The sequence below is a fragment of the Pipistrellus kuhlii genome, unplaced genomic scaffold (assembly GCF_014108245.1).
Source record: "Pipistrellus kuhlii isolate mPipKuh1 unplaced genomic scaffold, mPipKuh1.p scaffold_m20_p_8, whole genome shotgun sequence".
NCBI classification, from domain to species: Eukaryota; Metazoa; Chordata; class Mammalia; order Chiroptera; family Vespertilionidae; genus Pipistrellus; species Pipistrellus kuhlii.
In genome coordinates, this window is record NW_023425584.1 from 30,502,539 (window position 1) to 30,521,354 (window position 18,816).

Consider the following 18,816-nt stretch of genomic DNA (forward strand, 5'->3'; position numbering starts at 1 on the left):
CTCCTTCTTCCCATCCTCCATGTCTCCCTCCAGAGGAGACTGGCTTTTCCTCAGAGCTGTACACCCCACCCTGTGGACCTCACCCTGTCACATCAGCCCCGTAGCCCTGCCCCTGCCATCACTCAAGCCCCCTGCTCCAGGGCCCTGACTGCTCAGAGGAGGTCTAGTCTTTGAGAACTTGACTGCAGAAGCATCTTCCCTGGTCCCATCCGTAGGGGACAGGCCCGCATATGTGAGGTGACACGTAGGCGTTCTGAGCAGAGGGAGTGGGTGCAGGCCTTGGAGAGCGGGAGGGCAGTTCATGTGGGTGGAGGGGCGGCTGAGAGTGCGGACCAGCCTCTGGCCTCTCAGAACGCGCTCAGAGCAGTGTGCGCTGAGGTTGTTAGAGAGCTGGAGTCAGGGGAGGAGCCTGCCTGTGAGGTCTTAAATCTTTGCTCTTCTTTGCCTGCCCACCTTCCCCTTCCTGTCTCACCGTTCGTTATCCTCCCACACCAGCCCGGCCCATCTGTAGCTGGGCAGCTCAGAGGCCGAGTCTATCCCGCTCTGGGTTTTCCCAGAGGACCCATTATAAAGCTAGCCTGACCTCTGGGCGCCAACTCACATCTCAAGGTCAGACCTCGACCGTCCTGGTGCCTGGGCACCTGACACCCGGGCCTATGCCCGCACCCACCCACCAAAACTGAGCCGGCTTTGGGGCTCGGACGTGGCCCTGTGACTCCACAGTCTCATATCCTGTAGCTGCAGGGAGTTCCTTTGTGCAGCTGCTTCAAGGTTTAGCTGGACTCGTTCTTGGGGAGAGTAAAGGGGCAACATGGGAGGCAAGTCCTGATGCCTTTACCAGATGCCTCTTCTTAGAGAGCCTGACGCCCAGTGGAGTCAGTGAGCAGCACAGCACTTGCGGGGTAATTAGGCCAGTCACCACGCACGACAGGACGCACGGGGGCTCCCCCCGCCCTGGGCTGCGCTCTGCTCCCAGCCAGGTGCAGAGTCTTGCTGCATTAGGAGCGTGGTGTCTGAGTGATGTCTATCTATGCGTAAACAAGAGCTAGGGAGTGGTGGGGACAGAGGGCACCTGAGGGTGTGGGGGCAGGGCGCCCTCTGGAGCTCAGGGCTAGGAGTCTGGATGACATGTCTCACCCTTTCCTTACGGGAGGAAGGAGGAGATTCTTGCTAGGAATTGTGGTTTCGGAGATGAAATTCCTTCTGTAGCTGAGTGATGATAGCATTAATAAGCAGCTGCCGTTTTGTCCAAGTTTGAGTAGATCCCTTGACGGACTTCTTTAAATGAGCCTGTGAGGGACTCACAGGCAGGTGAGCTGTGGGAGGTCTCCCGTCCATTGAGTGGGGGAGCTGCGTGGAAAGGCCTTCTGACCGCCCTGCTTATGCTCCTAACCCCTCCCGGCTCCCTAGTGCACATGCCCTGCTGGTATCTCTCCCACCCAGCGGGAAGGGCCTGCAGGGGCGTCATTGATCCTAGGAGAGTTCATGTCTTTTTGGCTTTGATCCTAGGAGAGTTAATATCTTTCCTTCCAGTTCTCTAAGGGGGTCTGGTGAGAACTCTACAGCCATTGCCTTGTGGGTCCCTGAGCATCTGCCCCCCTGCTGTGCCCGTGCCCCTGGGAAGGTGCCGGGCCTCTGGATGGAGACGTAAGCGGTGATGTGTGGTCTCTGTCTCTGCTCTGAGAGCTGGCCTTGGGGAGTTCCCGAGGGTTAATGAGAGTGTCTCCTTTCCAAGCGAGGCTCTGGAACCTTGATCTTAGGGAGGAGGCAGGATTCCCAGCATTAGCGAGCAGAGCAGTTGCCAACAGATAAAGGGTTTCGGAGAATCAGGACACATAGTGGGAAAATGCTGGTGTTTGCCGACTCCCGCCAGCCACAGGCAGAGAATAAAACAGTCAGTGCTAGTTGTAGCCAGAGGCAAGCCCAAATACTCCTTCTATGGGGGGGGGGGGGCTCTTCTGCCAGGGGTAGGACAGCCCCAGGCAGACGGGCACAGAGCTTGGCCACGCTGTGGTCATGGGCAGCAGCATGCCTGCCTCACCCAGGTGGGCAAGGGCACCCCACCTTTGGAATGGCCGTGGCTGGGGAGTGATCAAAGCTGCCCGTGATCCAGGAGGGAAGGGCAGCTCGGTGGGCAGGGCAGGGTCCACACACTGCTGTTCCGCAGAAAGCCGAGGGGAAGGAATTTCAGCGTTTTCAGGCACTGGAGCCAGTGAGCCAATGGGTGAGAGAGTCAGGGATGCCAGCCTGGGTGCACGTAGGAGGAGGTGTGAGGGGACAGCTCTGGTCAGGTGTTGATGGTTCACGGTTGACCTGTGCCACCCATGGAGCCTTCACTCCACCCCATCTTTCTGGTCATTGCCCACTGGCCGCAGCAGAACTGTGGACACCCCCCCTCCCCCCCCCCCCCCCCCCCACTACAGAGGCCCTGAAACATGGGTGAGCCCCTCTTCCGTTTCATGCTGGGGCAGGATGATGCCCATCAGTCCCGAAGGTGCTGTCTGCAGAGGGAGGGGGTTAGGAGTGGGGGGAGGAATGCTAAGTTCCAGCAGCCACCAAACAGTGGTGCTCCCTGTGCCCTCCTCTCTCAGTGCCCAAGGATCTCATGGGCACAACCTGAATCTCACCTTAGCGCTGAGGAGGCGGAAGCTCTTAGAGGTGAGCATGTGCAGCTGGTGGCTCAGTGTACGGAGCCCAGGGCCCAGCTCTGCACCTGCGGGGCTGCAGCCAGCCAGCTCGTGCCCTCCAGGCCGTAACCCCGCTCCCATCACCAGAGCGGCTTCTCCGTTCCGGGTGCTGCTCCTGCCTGCCTTCCTACCTGTGCCCAGGGCTGCTGAGAGCTGCGAGCTCACACGGCATCATCCCTGTTGGAAGAGAACACTGTCCCTCCTTAGGCACCTCCCTGTGTACAGTTCCTGTGCCAGGGACACCACGCAGCTCCCGGGAGAGCCTGCCAGCCCCCGTGGGAGCCACGCTGGCCCCCGGGACGCTGCAGCACCGCAGTGAGGAGCAGTGAGGAGCAGAGGGAGAACCTCATACTGGGGGAGAGGTTGTAAGATACTTGTGCTCAGGGCTTCCCGCTCTTGTCCTCACATTGAATTACCTGCAGCTTCAAAAACGGACTGATGCCTGTGTCCCAGCCCCAGAGACTGCTCTTCACTGTTCTGGGATGTGCCCGGGCCCTGTTTGGGTCTTTTAATCACTGGGTTAATCTAGGGAAGCAATTCTGACAAAACACTTTCCTCACCAGTGTCCTCCTCAGACCCCACTCTTTAGAGGGAGAGGGTGTTCAGGCTGTTGGGGACGAGGTGCCCATGTGTGCTGCCCCAACACCAGCCCGTCTGGGTGGGGGTGACCTGGCTCTGAGCTGGCGGCGCGGGCTCCAGCCCCAGAGTGGTGCAGAGTGCTCTTTGCACAGCCCTCGCTCGTTCTCGCATCAATCACAGAGGCACCGCCCTGAATCTCACCTGCAGCTGAGCGGCCTGCAGCTGGTGGCGCTTCCCCCCTGAGAAGCCAGGGGAGGACAGGGAAGAGCTGTTGGTTTTACCTGGGAGTCTCCGTGGGCCAGCAGCTAGGTGACTAGCCAGCCAGCCATGCCAGCCACTGGGCTCCTTCCTTCCTTTTTGACTCTGCTGTAAAAGGGAATTGAAAAAGAGCCTTATTGTGCCTTAAAGGCTTTTTAATTATATATAAGTCACTTAATTTAAACTACTTTAAGTTCCATTTTTAATATAAGTTTTATGGCGGTACAAAGAAAGCGCTTTCTAATTAAAGTGTGCTGGGGGATTTACCTCCCGGAACAAAAGAAGATGCCCATGGGAGTCCAGGCCAATTATTTATTCAGACAACAATCAAAACCCACCAAGCACCGGTGGGAAGCAGGGTGGTGAAGGTTCGTGGGAGGGCGTGGGCGTCGGCGGCTGCTCCGGTGGGAGCAGGGGGCTGTGAAGATTGAGGAGGCGGGTGTGGAGCCTCACAGACGGGGCTGCCCTGGTTTTGCTCAGGGCCGGATGCTCACAGCTGCTTCCTCCACGGCTTCTCAGCGCCGGTGCTGCGGCTCTGAGGGGCGGCGGGTGATGGAGAGGGTCCTGCATATTGGACAGAGGGGTGACTGAGCAGGGAAGATCATGCTCCAGTGGGGAAGGTCTCCACGCAAACAACAGCTCCTGGGGGGCCTTCCCCCCTGCTCCCTCCCCCTCCCCCTCCCCTCCCCACTTTATCTAAATAGAAAACCCTTCCCCTCTGTCATTCTGTCCCCACTCCCTGTTTTATTTCTGACCAAGCCGCTTTGTAACACAGGTGCTTTATGAATCTCATTGGCTTGCTTGCTGTATGTTTCTCCGTGTGAGATCATAAGCGTTGTGGAGACAGGGCCTGCGGCTGTCCTGGCACCACTGTGTCCCAGGACCGTACATATCTGTTGAATGAATGAACACATGACCAAAGGAGTAAACAAACAGATCAGGAGACCGGTCAGGGTGTCTGGGGGAGAGTCAACGTGGTGGGCAAAGGAGGGTTAGGCCTGACAAAGATGCACGTGCAAAGCCGAGCCCACGGAGGCTGGAAGTGACCGGAAAGGAAGTGAAGGGACGGCGGAGGCCACGCCTCGGAGGCCAGGGCGCCCTGGAGGGCAGAGGGGTCACTGAGGGTCAGTGGGGAGGGGGCCTGTTTCTGGGCAAGATGAAAGAGTCTGGTTGGATTTAGGGTCTTTGGGAGAAGAGGGTGTGCCTGTCCTTAGGTGCTGGCCACACCACCAGTTTCAGCCTGACTGCTATCAGACAGGGCCTAGCCCTGGCCTGCAGTCCATTTCCCCAGCTGCCCCCTCTCACCCACCCCTGCGCCCCAGGGCTCTGCAAGTTTTTTCATCTTTATGTCGGATCATCTGCATTTGTGACACCCTACTTTGCCCCCTCCCCCCCTCCCCAGTCCATGCCTGCCCCGGCCACTCCATGTTCAAAAACAAGAGTGAAAAGTGGTCATGAGGACATGAGGAGCATGCTGGAGGGCAGCCTTTCTTCCTTTTTTGTTTTTAATTTTCTAGATGCCGGCTATTCTACTAGTAAATCTCATTTGGGCTTACAGCTGGCAGAGAGGGAAAAGGGGGCAGGTTTGAATGTCACGCTAAGCAGGTGACAAGATCTTTTTGGAAGGTGCCTGGAGGGTATGATGAATAATTAACACGTGAACCTGTCCCCTTTCCTCCTAGGGGCCATCTGACCTCCCCTGACACCCACAAGGCAGTCTTGGTTTTCTTAGGGCACGCAACGTGCTGGGCTTGCTGTCCTGCTGGGGTCGCTGAAGTGACTGTCATGAGGGTCCCTGCTGCCCCCCACCCCACCCCACCCCCGCCGAGCCGGAGCCCCAGGCTGCTGATTCTCAGGAGAGTCCCTCACGCAGGGGTGGCTTGTGCGGAGGCTGGGATGTGGATCACTTTCTAAATCAAACGGTAATGTGTTGGGCTTTCTGAGATTAAACCCGAAAAGGCCCCTCTTTCCTTCTTGGTCTCTTCGCCTGGCTGTGTGCAGGCAAGTATGTTTAACAAGGTGTTGTGATCAATTAGTCTTTGACATTTATTCCGTCAAACGCAATTTTAATGTTTACTTGTTCCTGTGGGAGATTAGCCACAGAAAACTGCCTTAAATTCGGAGTCAACTTTAAAAAAAAAAAAATTGTAAATGAATAACCTTTAAGATAGAGTTTCAAAAATTAGAATTTAAAATCCCTAAATTCTCATATGACAGTCTATTCATTCATTACTTTTAAAAGTGAGAAAATTAACTCCCAACGTGTCTTAGTTTTTGAAGGCCTGGCAAATATCCTCACACTACCTTTCCTATCTGGTGTTTTATCGTTACCATCAACCCCTTCCTCTTTAGAGTATCGCAGCTTTCTCCTATACCGGCAACTTCTGCTCGGCCTCCGACAGCTCTGGGCAGCATTGCCTGTGAGACGCAGCTCGTGCTTCTGATTCGCCTTGGCTGGGCTGTCTGGTCTCCCCATTTTACAGATGGGTAAACTATGGTGGGAGAAGGCTCTCTCAGGGCTACAGCTGGTGGAGTAGCTATGACCAGAAGCAGGTTATTCAGACTTCCTGGAGGCAGCGAGGGTCTTGCTTCACAGTATCCCTCAGGGACATATAATAAAATTGATGTTCCTCACTTGTGTGCTCCTGGGAGGCTATAGCAGCTTCATAAAACAACAACCAAAAATCAAGCAAAATAGATGACTTGCACCTCAATCACAAAGAGGTTTCTAATATTTTTTCTAAATTGTCTGTGCAGGGTCTCTCTCCCGTCCGTCTTGATAAGCCTCTGTTTGCACTCTCCTGCCCTGTGTAAGCACTAGTTTGCTTACACGGATCCATGTGTTATGGAGGGGACACAGATCTCACGGCGTCAGCCATGTCTCAGCTCAGGTCGCTCACTTCCTTTGCCTGTGCTGTCATGCCCAGCCCCACCCCTCTGCTCATGGTCTCCTGAGAAAGGCAGGGAGGCCTTAGCCGACGGGGCCGGGTGTGGGTGAAGCTGGCTGAAAGGCCAAAGCGACTCCCTTAGCGACCTCAGCCTCTTGGGGTTCAGGTCTGCGGCCTGTGCCTCTCCCGCCGTCAGCGAGCCTGTACGGCGTCCACCCACCCGGAGGCCGTTCTCAGTGAGGCCGGGGACGAGCGCTGACCTCTTGCCTGCGTGGCATTCCTCCAGAGCTGGCACGTCCTTGTTGGCATTTCCCTTGAACACTTGCCCAGAAAGCTCTGCTGTTAGCGGGATTATCCACGTGGCCCTCAAACCAGCCCTTGCGTGTAAGGTTAATCCGCTAACCCTTTCTTTATCTGGCTTTAAGGCCCAGGCGTGTTGTGCTGGGAAATCTCACAATGGGAGGCTTTCCTGCTGCTTTTAACGGAGTGATGCCGGGGAGATAAAGCATACCACGTGCTCGGTGGGGGCTCAGGCCCCGGGAGCCTGTGGTGAGGGAACACAGGCTACGCGGGGCATCGCTTTCGTTAGCCGTGTCCTGCCCGTCCAGCTGGAGATCTCAATTGCAGAATGGGGTCTTGCCAGCAAAAATGAAACTTTTAAAATTCAAATGAATGAATGAAAAATTGCAGGAAGGGTTGTTAGAAAAGCATTAGTTTTAAGAGCATCTCAGAAGTGAATGAAGTAGAATTTAGCTGTCAGAATTTCAGTCTGAATTAGCCCTGACAGCACAGCTTCTATCTCCACTGCATCGAATGGTTTATAAATTGAGCCCATGGGCTTCCTTTTGTATTCTAGCTTCTTCAGGCACGTGGCCTGGGGAGCTCTGAGGAAGGGAGTGTCCTCAGCTGCTCTGGGCCTGGACGCTGGGCTCCCCATCAGGACACTGGCAGGGGCAGAGGCCGGCCGACAGCTGCCCACCTGAGCAGGTTGTGCCCCACCTGTGCCAGCCTCACCTCTGCTTTGTCTACGAAGACCTGGCCCTGTCCAGCTCCTTGCAGCTTACCGTTCCTGGCCTCTCTTCTTAGTCGTGGGTACTTTTGAGCCCCATTTCCTAACCTACACAGCCAACATTTTCCCAGAAGCCACCGAATCCCACTGAGACTTACCCTGTCACCGAGGGTGGGTGAGGAGGTGTGACTGTGGCCTGGGCCCTACACCACCCTTTTCCTGAGCCTCACGGGCAGCCTGAGCTCGAAGCACAGCCCGAGGGGGACGCGGCCCCCCTGGCATGGAGTCTGAGGCTCCTCATTCATGCTTTTTCAGCAGCTCTCAGGCTGAGGATCTGTAATAGATTTTTGGATTATGAAAAATATTACTCAGCCCTCACATTATATTGATTCAAAAATAAAGATTATGCAGTTCAACGGCACAGTAAAATACAGCTTTATGGAATGGTAATTTTTTACTTAAGCTCCTCTCCATTATGGTGGGAGATAATGGATCTGGGAAGGGTACAATGAGGAATAAAGCTGTTGTATTGTATTGGTTAAATGACATTTAAAATGATTTGGCTGTCAAATTCGTGGAAAGGTTATGAACAGTGAATGAGAAATCTAAAATTAATTCCCTCCTTCAAGAAAGTGTGATTTATACCATAATAAAATTAGATTTTTAGTTAAAGAAATTTAGTCATTAAGTAATGCCCATGCGATAACTCTCATTTATAACCGTCTTGTTTGAAGCTTCTGCAGCAAATAATTTTCCCCTTAGGCAATGCACCCAGGACCTTGGTGTCAGTGATGCCAGTGAGCTGTGTTCTATTCAGTTCTGCTACAGCTTTTGGGGGGTTGCTTTTCAAGTACTGGAAAGACAGGTGTTTTTTAATCCTTACCAGAGGAATGAGGATGTCTTTCCATTGACTTTTAGGAGGGGTGGGGGAGAAACATTGATATGAGAGACACATTGACTGGTTGCTTCCCACACTCCCCCTTGACCTTGCACTGAACCCGAGACCCTCCAGTGCTCAGGCTGATGCTGTAATCACTGAGCGAGGTGTGAAAGATTTTTATTTAGCCTCAAAAATTGATGGAGCCATTGACCTCACTGCCTCCCCCAAATGATTTTACCATCCCTCTCCATTCGTTGACTTCGTTAATGGCGCTAGCGATGATGACACCCACCAGGAGGACGGATGTGTGCCAACCACCATGCTCAGCATGGTACAGGCCTATTGTTACTTCACTTAACCGTCACAACTACTCTCTGAGGAAGGCACCACCATGGCCTGATGTCGCAGATGAACAAACTGAGGCTTAGGCGGCACACTGCTTCACCAAAGGTGTCGGAGCACAGCTGTGTGGAGACTGGATATATAAACTCAGAAACTGGATATATGTGGTTTCTTGCTTGATTTTGAATTCTATATATGTTTTTCTCTGTTTTCTTGATCAGCCTTCTTAGGAATTTACCACGTTTATTATCTTTTCAAAGAACCAACTATTGGCTTTAAAATTTTGTGGTATGATTTTTCCCCCTCTTATAATTCATTGATTTCTGCTCCTAACTTATTTTTTTCCTCTACTTTTTGTGGGCTTAAATTGTCCTTCCCTAACTTTTAGAGATAGATGTTTAGGTTATCAATTTCTAGCCTTTATTTTTTTCTACATGCATTTAAGGCTATAATTTCCCTCTAATTACTGCTTTAGCCACATCTCATAATTTTTAAAATGCTATTTATTCAGTCATCATTCAATTCAAAATATCTTCTCATTTTCTTTAGGAAGTTATACAGTATACTTCTAGATTCATGGATCAGATATTTGGGCTTTTTTCCCCCTATAGTCTTCTGTTATTAATTTCTAATTTAATTTCTCTATAGTTAGAAAAATATGTATGTTCTCTGTATGATTTTAATAAATTGAAACTCATTGAAACATCCTGATGACTCAGCATATGACTAGTTTTTATAAATGTTGAATGGATACTTGAGATATTGTATAGTATGCAGTTTTGGGGCACAATGTTTGATGTACATCAACTACGTCAAGTTTGTTCATGAGGTTCAAATCTCCTATAGCCTTACTGCTTTTTTCTCTACTAACTCTATGAGTTAGTTACAAAGGTTTCTTAAATCCCCCAACTATTATTGTGGACTTATCAATGTAGATTTCTTCTTTTAGTTTTATAGTGTTGTTTTTAAAAAAAATATTTTTATTGATTTCAGAGAGGCAGGAAGAGGAGAGATAGGTAGAAACATCAAGGATGACAGATAATCATTAATTGGCTGCCTCCTGCATGTCCCCTACTGGGAATTGAGCCCGCAACCTGAACATGAGCCCTGACTGGGAATTGAACCAGGACCTCCTGGTGCAGAGGTCAATGCTCAAGCATTGAGCCACACTAGAGGGCAGTTCTTTTAGTTTTGACTTTATATATATTTAGTCTATGCTATTATATGTGTATAAATTTAGAATTGCTAGGTATTCCTGTTAAAATATCCTTTTTATCTTTATGAATCATCTTCTTTGTCACTAATAATTCTTGTTTTAGAGTCTATATTGTCTACACCAACTTTATTTTAATTGGCATTACTATGGTTTATCTTTTGTATCTTTTTACATTCAACCTTTTTGTATCTTTTTATTTATGGTGTGTCTCTTATAGGTAGCAAATAATTTAGTTTTGTTTTATCTAGTATTTCAACTTTTGTATTTTAGTTAGTTTATTTTATTTTAGTTAGTCTACTTTTTTAAATGGACTTAAATTTAACACATTTTCCCTTCTGTTATTGGTTCCTTTCCCCCCCCGTCCTTTCTTGTCTTTTTTTTTTTTTTAATCTACAGTTGTTGTTGTTTTTTGTTTATTTTAATCTCATTCCTTTGACCTCATAGCACTAATTTTATCTTTTTTTAATAGTAATAGAGCATTTTCATATTCAATTTCATTTAAACTCCAGACCTTTTGTGATCATATTGCATTAATTTTAGTTTTCCAAATATTATTCCCTTGGAAGACGATATTGAAGTTGTGTTAAGCAGCCAAAATTAGATTTCTTTTAAAATATATATTTTTATTGATTTCAGAGAGGAAGGGAGAGAGAGAAAGAGATAGAAACATCAATGATGAGAGAGAATCTTTGATCAGCTGCTTCAAATGCCCCCTACTGGGGATCAAGCCTGCCACCTGGGCTTGTGCCCTGGGCCAGAACTGAAACCAGGCCCCCTTCAATCCGAAGGCCAATACACTATCTACTGAGCCACACCAGCTTGAGCCAAAATTAGACTTCTTGATTTTTAACTTTCCTTATGTTCTTTGTTCCTTCTTGCATAACTGGGCATTCATCTCAAAATCTTCCTTTTGTTCAGTGTTTCCTTTTATTACTCTTACTATTAATCTGCTGGCAAGGTATTCTCAGTTTTTGTTTGTTTATATAAGTCTTTATTTTATTTTATGGGTTCCCATATTTTCACTGAGTTTAGATTTCTAAGTGTTTTTCAGAATCTTAAAGATGTCATTTGTTTTCTGAATCCATTATTTTTTTCCAGAAAAGTTAGCCATCATTCTTACTGTTGCTCCTTTGTAAGTAATATGTCCTTTTCACCCCTCTGCTTTCCCTCTGGCAATTTTCAAGATTTTTTCTCTCTTTGTATATTCAAGTGTTTTTCTTTATATTTATCTTATTGGACTTCTTCTTCCTAAATCTCTGGTTTCATGCCTTTCATTAATTTTGGAAATTCTCAACCAATATTACTTCAGAGATTGATTCTACCTATTTTCCCCTTTCCTTTCACTCTGAAACTTCAATTACATACTTGTTAGACCTTTTCACCATGTACTATAATGTCTCTCACACTCTTCTGTATTTCTCATTTTTTATTTCTCTCTTTCAGATCTTTAGTTTGGTTATTTTCTACTGATCTAGCTTCCATTTTACTAGTTCTCCCTTTAGTTATGTTTAAGCTGCTATTAAATTTATCTGTTAGGCCCTGACTGGGTAGCTTAATTGTTAGAGTATTGTCCCGATATGCCAGGATTGTTTGTGGATTTGATCCCTGGTCAGAATTGCATAAATAAGTGGAACAACATATCTCTCTCTCTCTCACCCCGTCTCTCTAAAATGAATTAATAAAAAATTCTTTCAGTTATTTAATTTTCAGTTCTAGAATTTCCATTTGATTCTCATTTTAATATATTCTAATTTCATGGTGAAATTTAACATGTTTTCTTTTATTTTCCTGAACATATTAGTCATAATTATTCTGTCTGATAATTCTAAATCTGGATAACCTATGGGTCTGTATCTGCTGTCTACTTAATTGGATTTTAGTCATTTGATCCCATTTCCTGCAATGCCTATTAATTTTGAATTGTTTGCTGGACATCACATATGAAAAATTATAAAGTCTGTGGGTAACTTATTGTCTTCCACAGAGGATTTACTTTTCTTTGATCTGTTCAGGAAAAGAAGTTCTTTGAAAATATATGATCTTAACTGAAAGCTACCTTTACTAGGGCTACACTTTTTTGGAAAGCCTAATTTTTTGTCCCTGTAGCATCATGATATTGTCAAAATCTATGGTTAGTTTTTTAGCTTATTCGAAGCTAGTTATTGTTTGTTTGTGTTGTTTTTTTTGTGTTGTTGTTGTTTTTTTTGTTTGTTTGTGTTTTTGCTTTTTTTCTCTCAATTTCTTGCCCTTTAAGTGCAGTCCAGGCATAACCATATAACGCATGAGGAAACTCTTTGGAGCATATTGGGCTCACTTCTTCCTGGTTCTTTTCCTCCAGGTTTTAGATGCTCACGTTCTGGATACTTCAGTAGCCACAACCCATATACCCGTGAGACTTTTTAAAGCTCCAAACCATCACTTTCTGTTTGGCTTCCATGCAAAACTGCAAATGCCCCAAAGGAAAAATGTGGTGGTGAATACAACGCTCACTTCAATGGACTTTTCTTCTCTCCAAATATTGGCTCTTTAAGTTTTGGCTGCTTTTGTTGCTCTTATGTACCTTCAAAAACTTTTTTGATGTTATTGTTGAGAATTTTAAAAACCTCTTAAACAACTTTTATTGTTTTTTCTTAATAAGATTGGCTTAATACCAGGTATTCTTTTATAGCCTGAAGCAGAAGTTTATTTCATCTAATTTTCACACTGTCTTTATGAATTAAATAAAGATGGAATGTTATGTGCAGAAGCTTTGGAGTCAGACTTTAGAATTTAAATCTCAGCTGGCCATTGACCAAAACTTGAAGTTTTAACCTCTCTGACCTTTCCCTTGCTCTCATTTTAATAACTACCTGGGAAATGAAGAAACCTTTAAAGATCAGATAATCTCATTTTTAAACTATTTAGAGCAAAATAAAGGAAAACTTCCAAATACATTATATGAAACTATTATAGAATCATTTTAATTCCTAAGACTGGGAAAACAGCACCTAAAAGTTATAGACTACTTTTATTTATGACTATTAATGCAAGAATATATTAAAATCATAGAAAACAGAATTTAGCAGCACGTTTTTAAAAATACACAGTGGTATATATAGAACGGTATACACAATGGAATAACACTCAGCCATAAAAAGGTAAAATATTGCCATTTGTAACAGTGTAACTGGAATGTGTGCGTATTTTGCTAAGGAAATAAGTCAGACAGAAAAGGATAAAAACCATATGATTTCATGCATACTAGTATGTGGAATATAAAACAAAAATGTAGCAAACAAACTCATAGATGTGGACAACAGATTGGTGGTTATTGGAGGGGAAGGGGTGTGAGGGAGGATGAAATGGGTAAAGGGGATCAAGTATATGGAGACAAATTAAAGCTAGACTTTTGGTGGGTGAGCACACAATACAGTATACATATATTGAATTATAATATACAACTGAAATTTGTAAAATGCTATTAACCAATGTTACTTCAATAAAAAATATAAAGAAGAAAAGAAAGAATTATTTTAAAAGAAAAGTTATTCCAGAAATACAAGGATAATTGAATACCATGAAATCTACTAAATAAGTCATCAAATTAATAGAGCTAAGGAGGAAAAAAATATAATCATTTCCATAAATGCAGAGAAAGTCTGATAAAAGTCAACACACATTTTTTTTTTCTTTCACTAAACAAATGTGTACGAGCATCTGTTCTAATGTAGCACTGAGGATGCAAAACTGGAAAAGATACTCACATTCTAGTGGAGGGAAAGAGGCAATGAATAAGTAGGGGATACGCTGGGCCATTTGTTTTTTAAATATTTTTTTAAAAATATGTATGGATTTCATTAATATAATAAACATCTTATTTAATAGGCAAACACTAAAGGTGTTTTCTCAGTCAGAGACAAGACCAGGATGCCCACTATGTCCACAGTATTTAACATTAAATTAAGGGTTAGCTAAAGCAATTAGACAAAAGAAAGCAACTAGAGACATAGGAAATGAAAATAAAATCATTGCTTTTTATAGGTTATCAAATAGAAACCCCAAAATAATCAATGGTAAAGCTATTACAAGCAATAAGGATATTTAATGCAGTGGCTGGTTATAAAATCAATATGTAAAAATCAATTGCTATCATGTTTACAAACAAAAATGAGTTAGAAGATATAATGGAAGAGAAATTCCATTTATGATAACAAAAACGAAATATTCAAAATACTTAAAATGATTAAAAATAAAAACAACTCTTTTTTTTTTTGAATTTTTTTTTTAAAGTATTTTATTGATTTTGTACAGAGAGGAAGGGGGAGAGATAGAGAGTTAGAAACATCGATGAGAGAGAGTCATTGATCAGCTGCCTCTTGCACACCCCCTACTGGGGATATGCCCACAACCAAGGTACATGCCCTTGACCGGAATCGAACCCGGGACCCTTCAGTCCCCAAGCCGATGCTCTATCCATTGAGCCAAACCGGTTTCGGCTAAAAACAACTCTTGAAAGAAATAAAAGTAGACTTGGACCAATTTTTGAAAATACCATGTTGCTAGATAAAAAGGTACAACAATATACCACAGTTAGCTTTCTCTAAGCTAATTTATAAATTTTATGCATTTGTAATGAAGCTTCCATAAATTTTTTTCTAGAGCCACAAAAGTTGATTATCAATTTTCCCTGTTCCACAAATAGTAGTTATTTGGGAGGAATAGCGTGGGAGGAGCTGGGTTTGCCTTATGCATGCTGTGCCTGTGGCTACCATATCTCTCAGTACACACAGCACTGGCCATGCTCCCGCTTCTGAGCCCTGAGGTGTGAGTGTCCCCTCAGGAGCCAGCATTCCGGAAGCTCACTGGTTCATTGTGCTGTGCTGCTGGCTGCTGGCCTATTACGTGTATCTGTCATTGGCCTCCATCGGGCTTTGGACTCATTGCAGAGGTGGCAGTCAGAGTGTAGTTTGGGGCGGACAAACTTCTCAGTGCCTCCTCAGTTTTCTCTCTGATACCGCTTCCCATCCTGACCCCAAAAGAATGTTAGACAAGAATGCTAAGGTATGAAAGAGCATGTCATTTGTTTAAAACATGCTGGCCTAGCTCTGAATGGTCATCTTGATTGTGGTGGCGAAGAGTTGGCCCATGTTTGGTGTTTTAGCTTCTTTTCTTCAGTTGCTAGCATGGATTTTCAGCCTACTCTCAATAGTCGGCTTTTTGTACTAAGCTGGTCATTTATGATGAATAGTAGATACTTTATGTAGTAAATGAAACTACAATATGTGTTTGCAGTCCTGTCCCCCTATTACTTCTCACTGGGTGTTTTTCTGCTTCCTGGGCATTCTAAACCCTACCTTTCGTTAAGCTATTATCTCTCCCTCCCTCCCTTATTCCTATCTGAAAGCCTGCCCTTCTTCAGTGCTTCGTTCAAAGGTTCTTTTACAAATCCCTTTCCAGCCAAATGTGAATATTTATCAAGGAAAAATAACCCCATTATTTTTCAGTAATTCCTGTTTGTTCTGTAGCCTCCTGTTCAACTGCGAATATCTTCAATGCAGAACTCGGTGTGTTTTACCCATGTAACTTCTAAAATACTTTGCTTATTGCCCTACACGTAACAGGAAGATGAGGTTGTATTTAGAAAAACCAAGGGATTAATGTAGTCAGTGGCATGGACTGGTATTCCATATTGTCCACAGATAACTACCCTTGGGAAACTATTGAATTGAGCATAATCAATCACCCAGATCATGCCAGTGACCTACACAAGCAATAGTGGTCTTCGCTGTGGCACCACTGATTGGAACCCGCTGCTGGTGAGATAACTGGCCCTCGACTATTTCCCCAGGCCCTTCAAAGCACCTGCAGTGTAGGTGGAGGGTAGGGTATTGGCCTGGAGCGGGTCTTCCACCTGATACCAGCTCAGATTCCACATAAGGAAGACCATGAGAGTTGGCTCTGCTCATTTAAAACTGCACAATTAATAATATTTTCCCCTAAGTCTCCCATGCAACAAATTGTTTACCTTTACAGAGATGTGTGTGTTGAGAGTTTTAAGACCCACCCAGCACTGCTGAATGTCATGTTCTTATGACATTGTTCACCTTTGTGTGAATAAATGTGTAATAAAGGGTAGGATGTTTGCGAGTAACTGTGCACATGAATTATTCTTCAAAAACACAAAGCCTTTCTTTTCTTGCAGGAATTGAGAAGCTTTGAAGTCACAAGAAGAGAAGGTAGGAAAAAAATGCACTCGTACCCATTTCATTCCCGTGTTGACGTCTTGGAAGCAGTTTGTTGAAGCCAAGATGAACTTCAGAATGTGGGAAGCCTGTTCTTTGAAATTTCATGCGGCCTTTTCTGGGTGCTGACTAGTTGGCATTTTGGCTTCTAGGGACTCAAGAACTGACTGTCAGGTTTGCTTGAGAGAACGATGTCTTCTTCCTTCAAGCATCAGAGGTGGAGGCTGGGGAACTGGCTCACTCATGATCATGCTTACAGTCTCTTGCAAGAGGCCTTATTTTACTTTTAGTGAAGCTTGATATAATTATTTCGTTTCGCCCAGCAAAAACAGCATCAACAATAGAAAATGGTTTATGTTTTGAGGTATTTCAATATCTTGGAGAAGATGCCACTGTGAAAAATATTTCTGATTAGATTTTACAGCTTTAGCTAAGCTGAAATAGAAATAACCAATTACTTTCCCTTTTGAAAAACAATTCTGTGATTTCCTGTTTTCCCCGCCAGAGTTCCTTAGCACATTTGTTTTCTGGTCTCTGAGGTAAGTGTATGGGCAGTAATTTCTGAAATCCTTCTGTGGAAATTTCAGTTTCCCTTATTGTCCTTCGGCAATAGCCAGTCTCTAATAAAGGGATGTCTTTGTATGGTTTTTGAAATCATCACCTGTCATCCCTTAAATGAAGGGAAGATGAAGGCATAAACCAAAGTGAGTTCGTGGTCTAGGATTTGGCCTTTGGTTTTATTATTATTATTATTATTATTATTATTATTATTATTATTATTTTTTACTGTTGACACTATTACAGGTGTTCCTCCACATTCCCCCTCTTTGCCTATCTCTGCCCAGCCCTCGCCCCCTCCCCTGACCTTCACCACATTGTTGTTTGTGTCCATGGGCTATGCATATATGCTCTTTGGCTAATATTTTCAGCTATTATCCAGTCCCCCCAACACCCTCCCCTATGACATCTGTCAGTCTGTTCCACGTATTCATGCCTCTGGTTTTATTTTGTTCATCAGCTTCCACATAATAGTGAGATCATATGGTATTAGTTTTTCTCTGACTGGTTTATTTCACTTAGCATGATAATCTCCAGGTCCATTCATGCTGTCACCAGGCATAAGAGTTCCTTCATGTTTTCAGCTGCATATTGTAAAGTATCCCACTGTGTAAATGTACCACAGCTTTTTTATCCACTCATCTACTGATGGGCACGTGGGCTACTTCCAGATCTTGGCTATTGTAAATAACACTGCTATGAACATAGGGGTGCATATATTCTTTCTGATTGGTGTTTCGGGATTCTTAGGATATATTCCCAGAAGTGGGATCACCGGGTAAAAAAAAAAAACAAAACAAAAAAACCAGTTTCGACTTTTAATTTTTTGAGACCCATCCATATTATTTCCATAGTAGCTGCACCAGTCTTCATTCCCTCTAACAGTGCATGAGGATCCCCTTTTCTCCACATCCTCACCAGAACTTGCTGTTTGTTGACTTATTGGTGGTAGCATTCTGACAGGTGTGAGGTGATACCTCACTGTGATTTTAATTTGCATCTTTCTGATGATCAGTGACATTGAACATTTTTTTTTTATATGTCTGGCCTTTGGTTTTAAATTGAACTACACCTTCTCTGTGGCAATGTCTCCGAAAAATGGCAATCTTTAAAAAGTGAGCAAATTCCATATTGACTCCCAAATGTAAGACATTCCTGCCGCCTGGTTAGCTCTTATTTTGTATACTACAGTGAAAGACATAGAATGGCCATTTTTTTTTGTCAAAGTGTGTTTCTAGAGCTTGGAGACCTAAATTTTCCTCATTATCTGTATTAGGGGGCTAATTAAACTACCGTGGTGTTTGCTGCTGTCCATGGTGCTGGAACCTTGGATTCAAAGAATGTAGATAATCTGGTTGTAGGATGAACTTCTGGCTTCCATTCTCATTTGCTGTTGTCTCTGGGCTGCTATTGTCCACGTTCTCTGAATGCATCAATAGCTTAAAACTGCATTATTTGGGTAGAAACACTAAAATAAATTTGACGAAGGTGGGTGGAGCAAAGAAGGCACACACTGTGTTCACAATGGGTGGGATGACCATGTGAGTTGAAGAGAAATAACCACAAGGAGAAAAGGTGACATGAACTTTGTTTTTGATTACTATTCAGTTTATGTCAGTATTTCTAAGTGTGAATGTGTGGAATTAATTTGCATTGTGGAATCACATTATTTTGGAATCTTCCTGTCCTTGTGTTAGAACTGTTTCTAAATAGTAAGAACTATGTATATTTTTCTCAAAGACACAAAGCAGTCTAGAATACTGAGGCTGTCTGAGGATGAGCAAAGGCTTGGCCAGGCTGTACTCTACTCATCTTAAAGCAACAGCTTTCACACTGGCTGACCAGCACTTCCTTTGGGCTTGTACTGGCAAATTTGTCTTGACACCACATAAACGTTTTCCTTCCTATTTGCACTGATGTCTTTCTTGCTTGTTTCTGTCAAAGTTGAGTGTTTGAGAATCCTTGAAATAGCCCAGTGCCTAAATGTCAATGCTTATAACCTGGCACCACGGAAGGAAAAGTGAACCTTGCAGGTTGCTTGAAAGTATTTCTCTGTCTGAGAATTCAAAGGCTTGGGAAGTGGGGTTGTTAATCTTCTCCAGAACAGTGTAGGTGTATACAAATAATAGAGGCACTGTGACTGTTTTAATAAAGCATTATTTCTCAAAACAGAAGATG

At 44.5% G+C, this 18,816-nt stretch overlaps 1 protein-coding gene across 1 annotated transcript in view; it reads left to right on the forward strand.

The window, feature by feature from the left end:
- FSTL4 (follistatin like 4) overlaps positions 1–18,816 on the forward strand; it is a 296,460-nt gene that overhangs the window by 18,902 nt on the left and 258,742 nt on the right. The window contains exon 3 of the mRNA XM_036424598.2: positions 16,041–16,074. Coding sequence (XP_036280491.1) covers positions 16,041–16,074 — 34 coding nt within the window. The remainder of the gene's footprint in view (positions 1–16,040; positions 16,075–18,816) is intronic.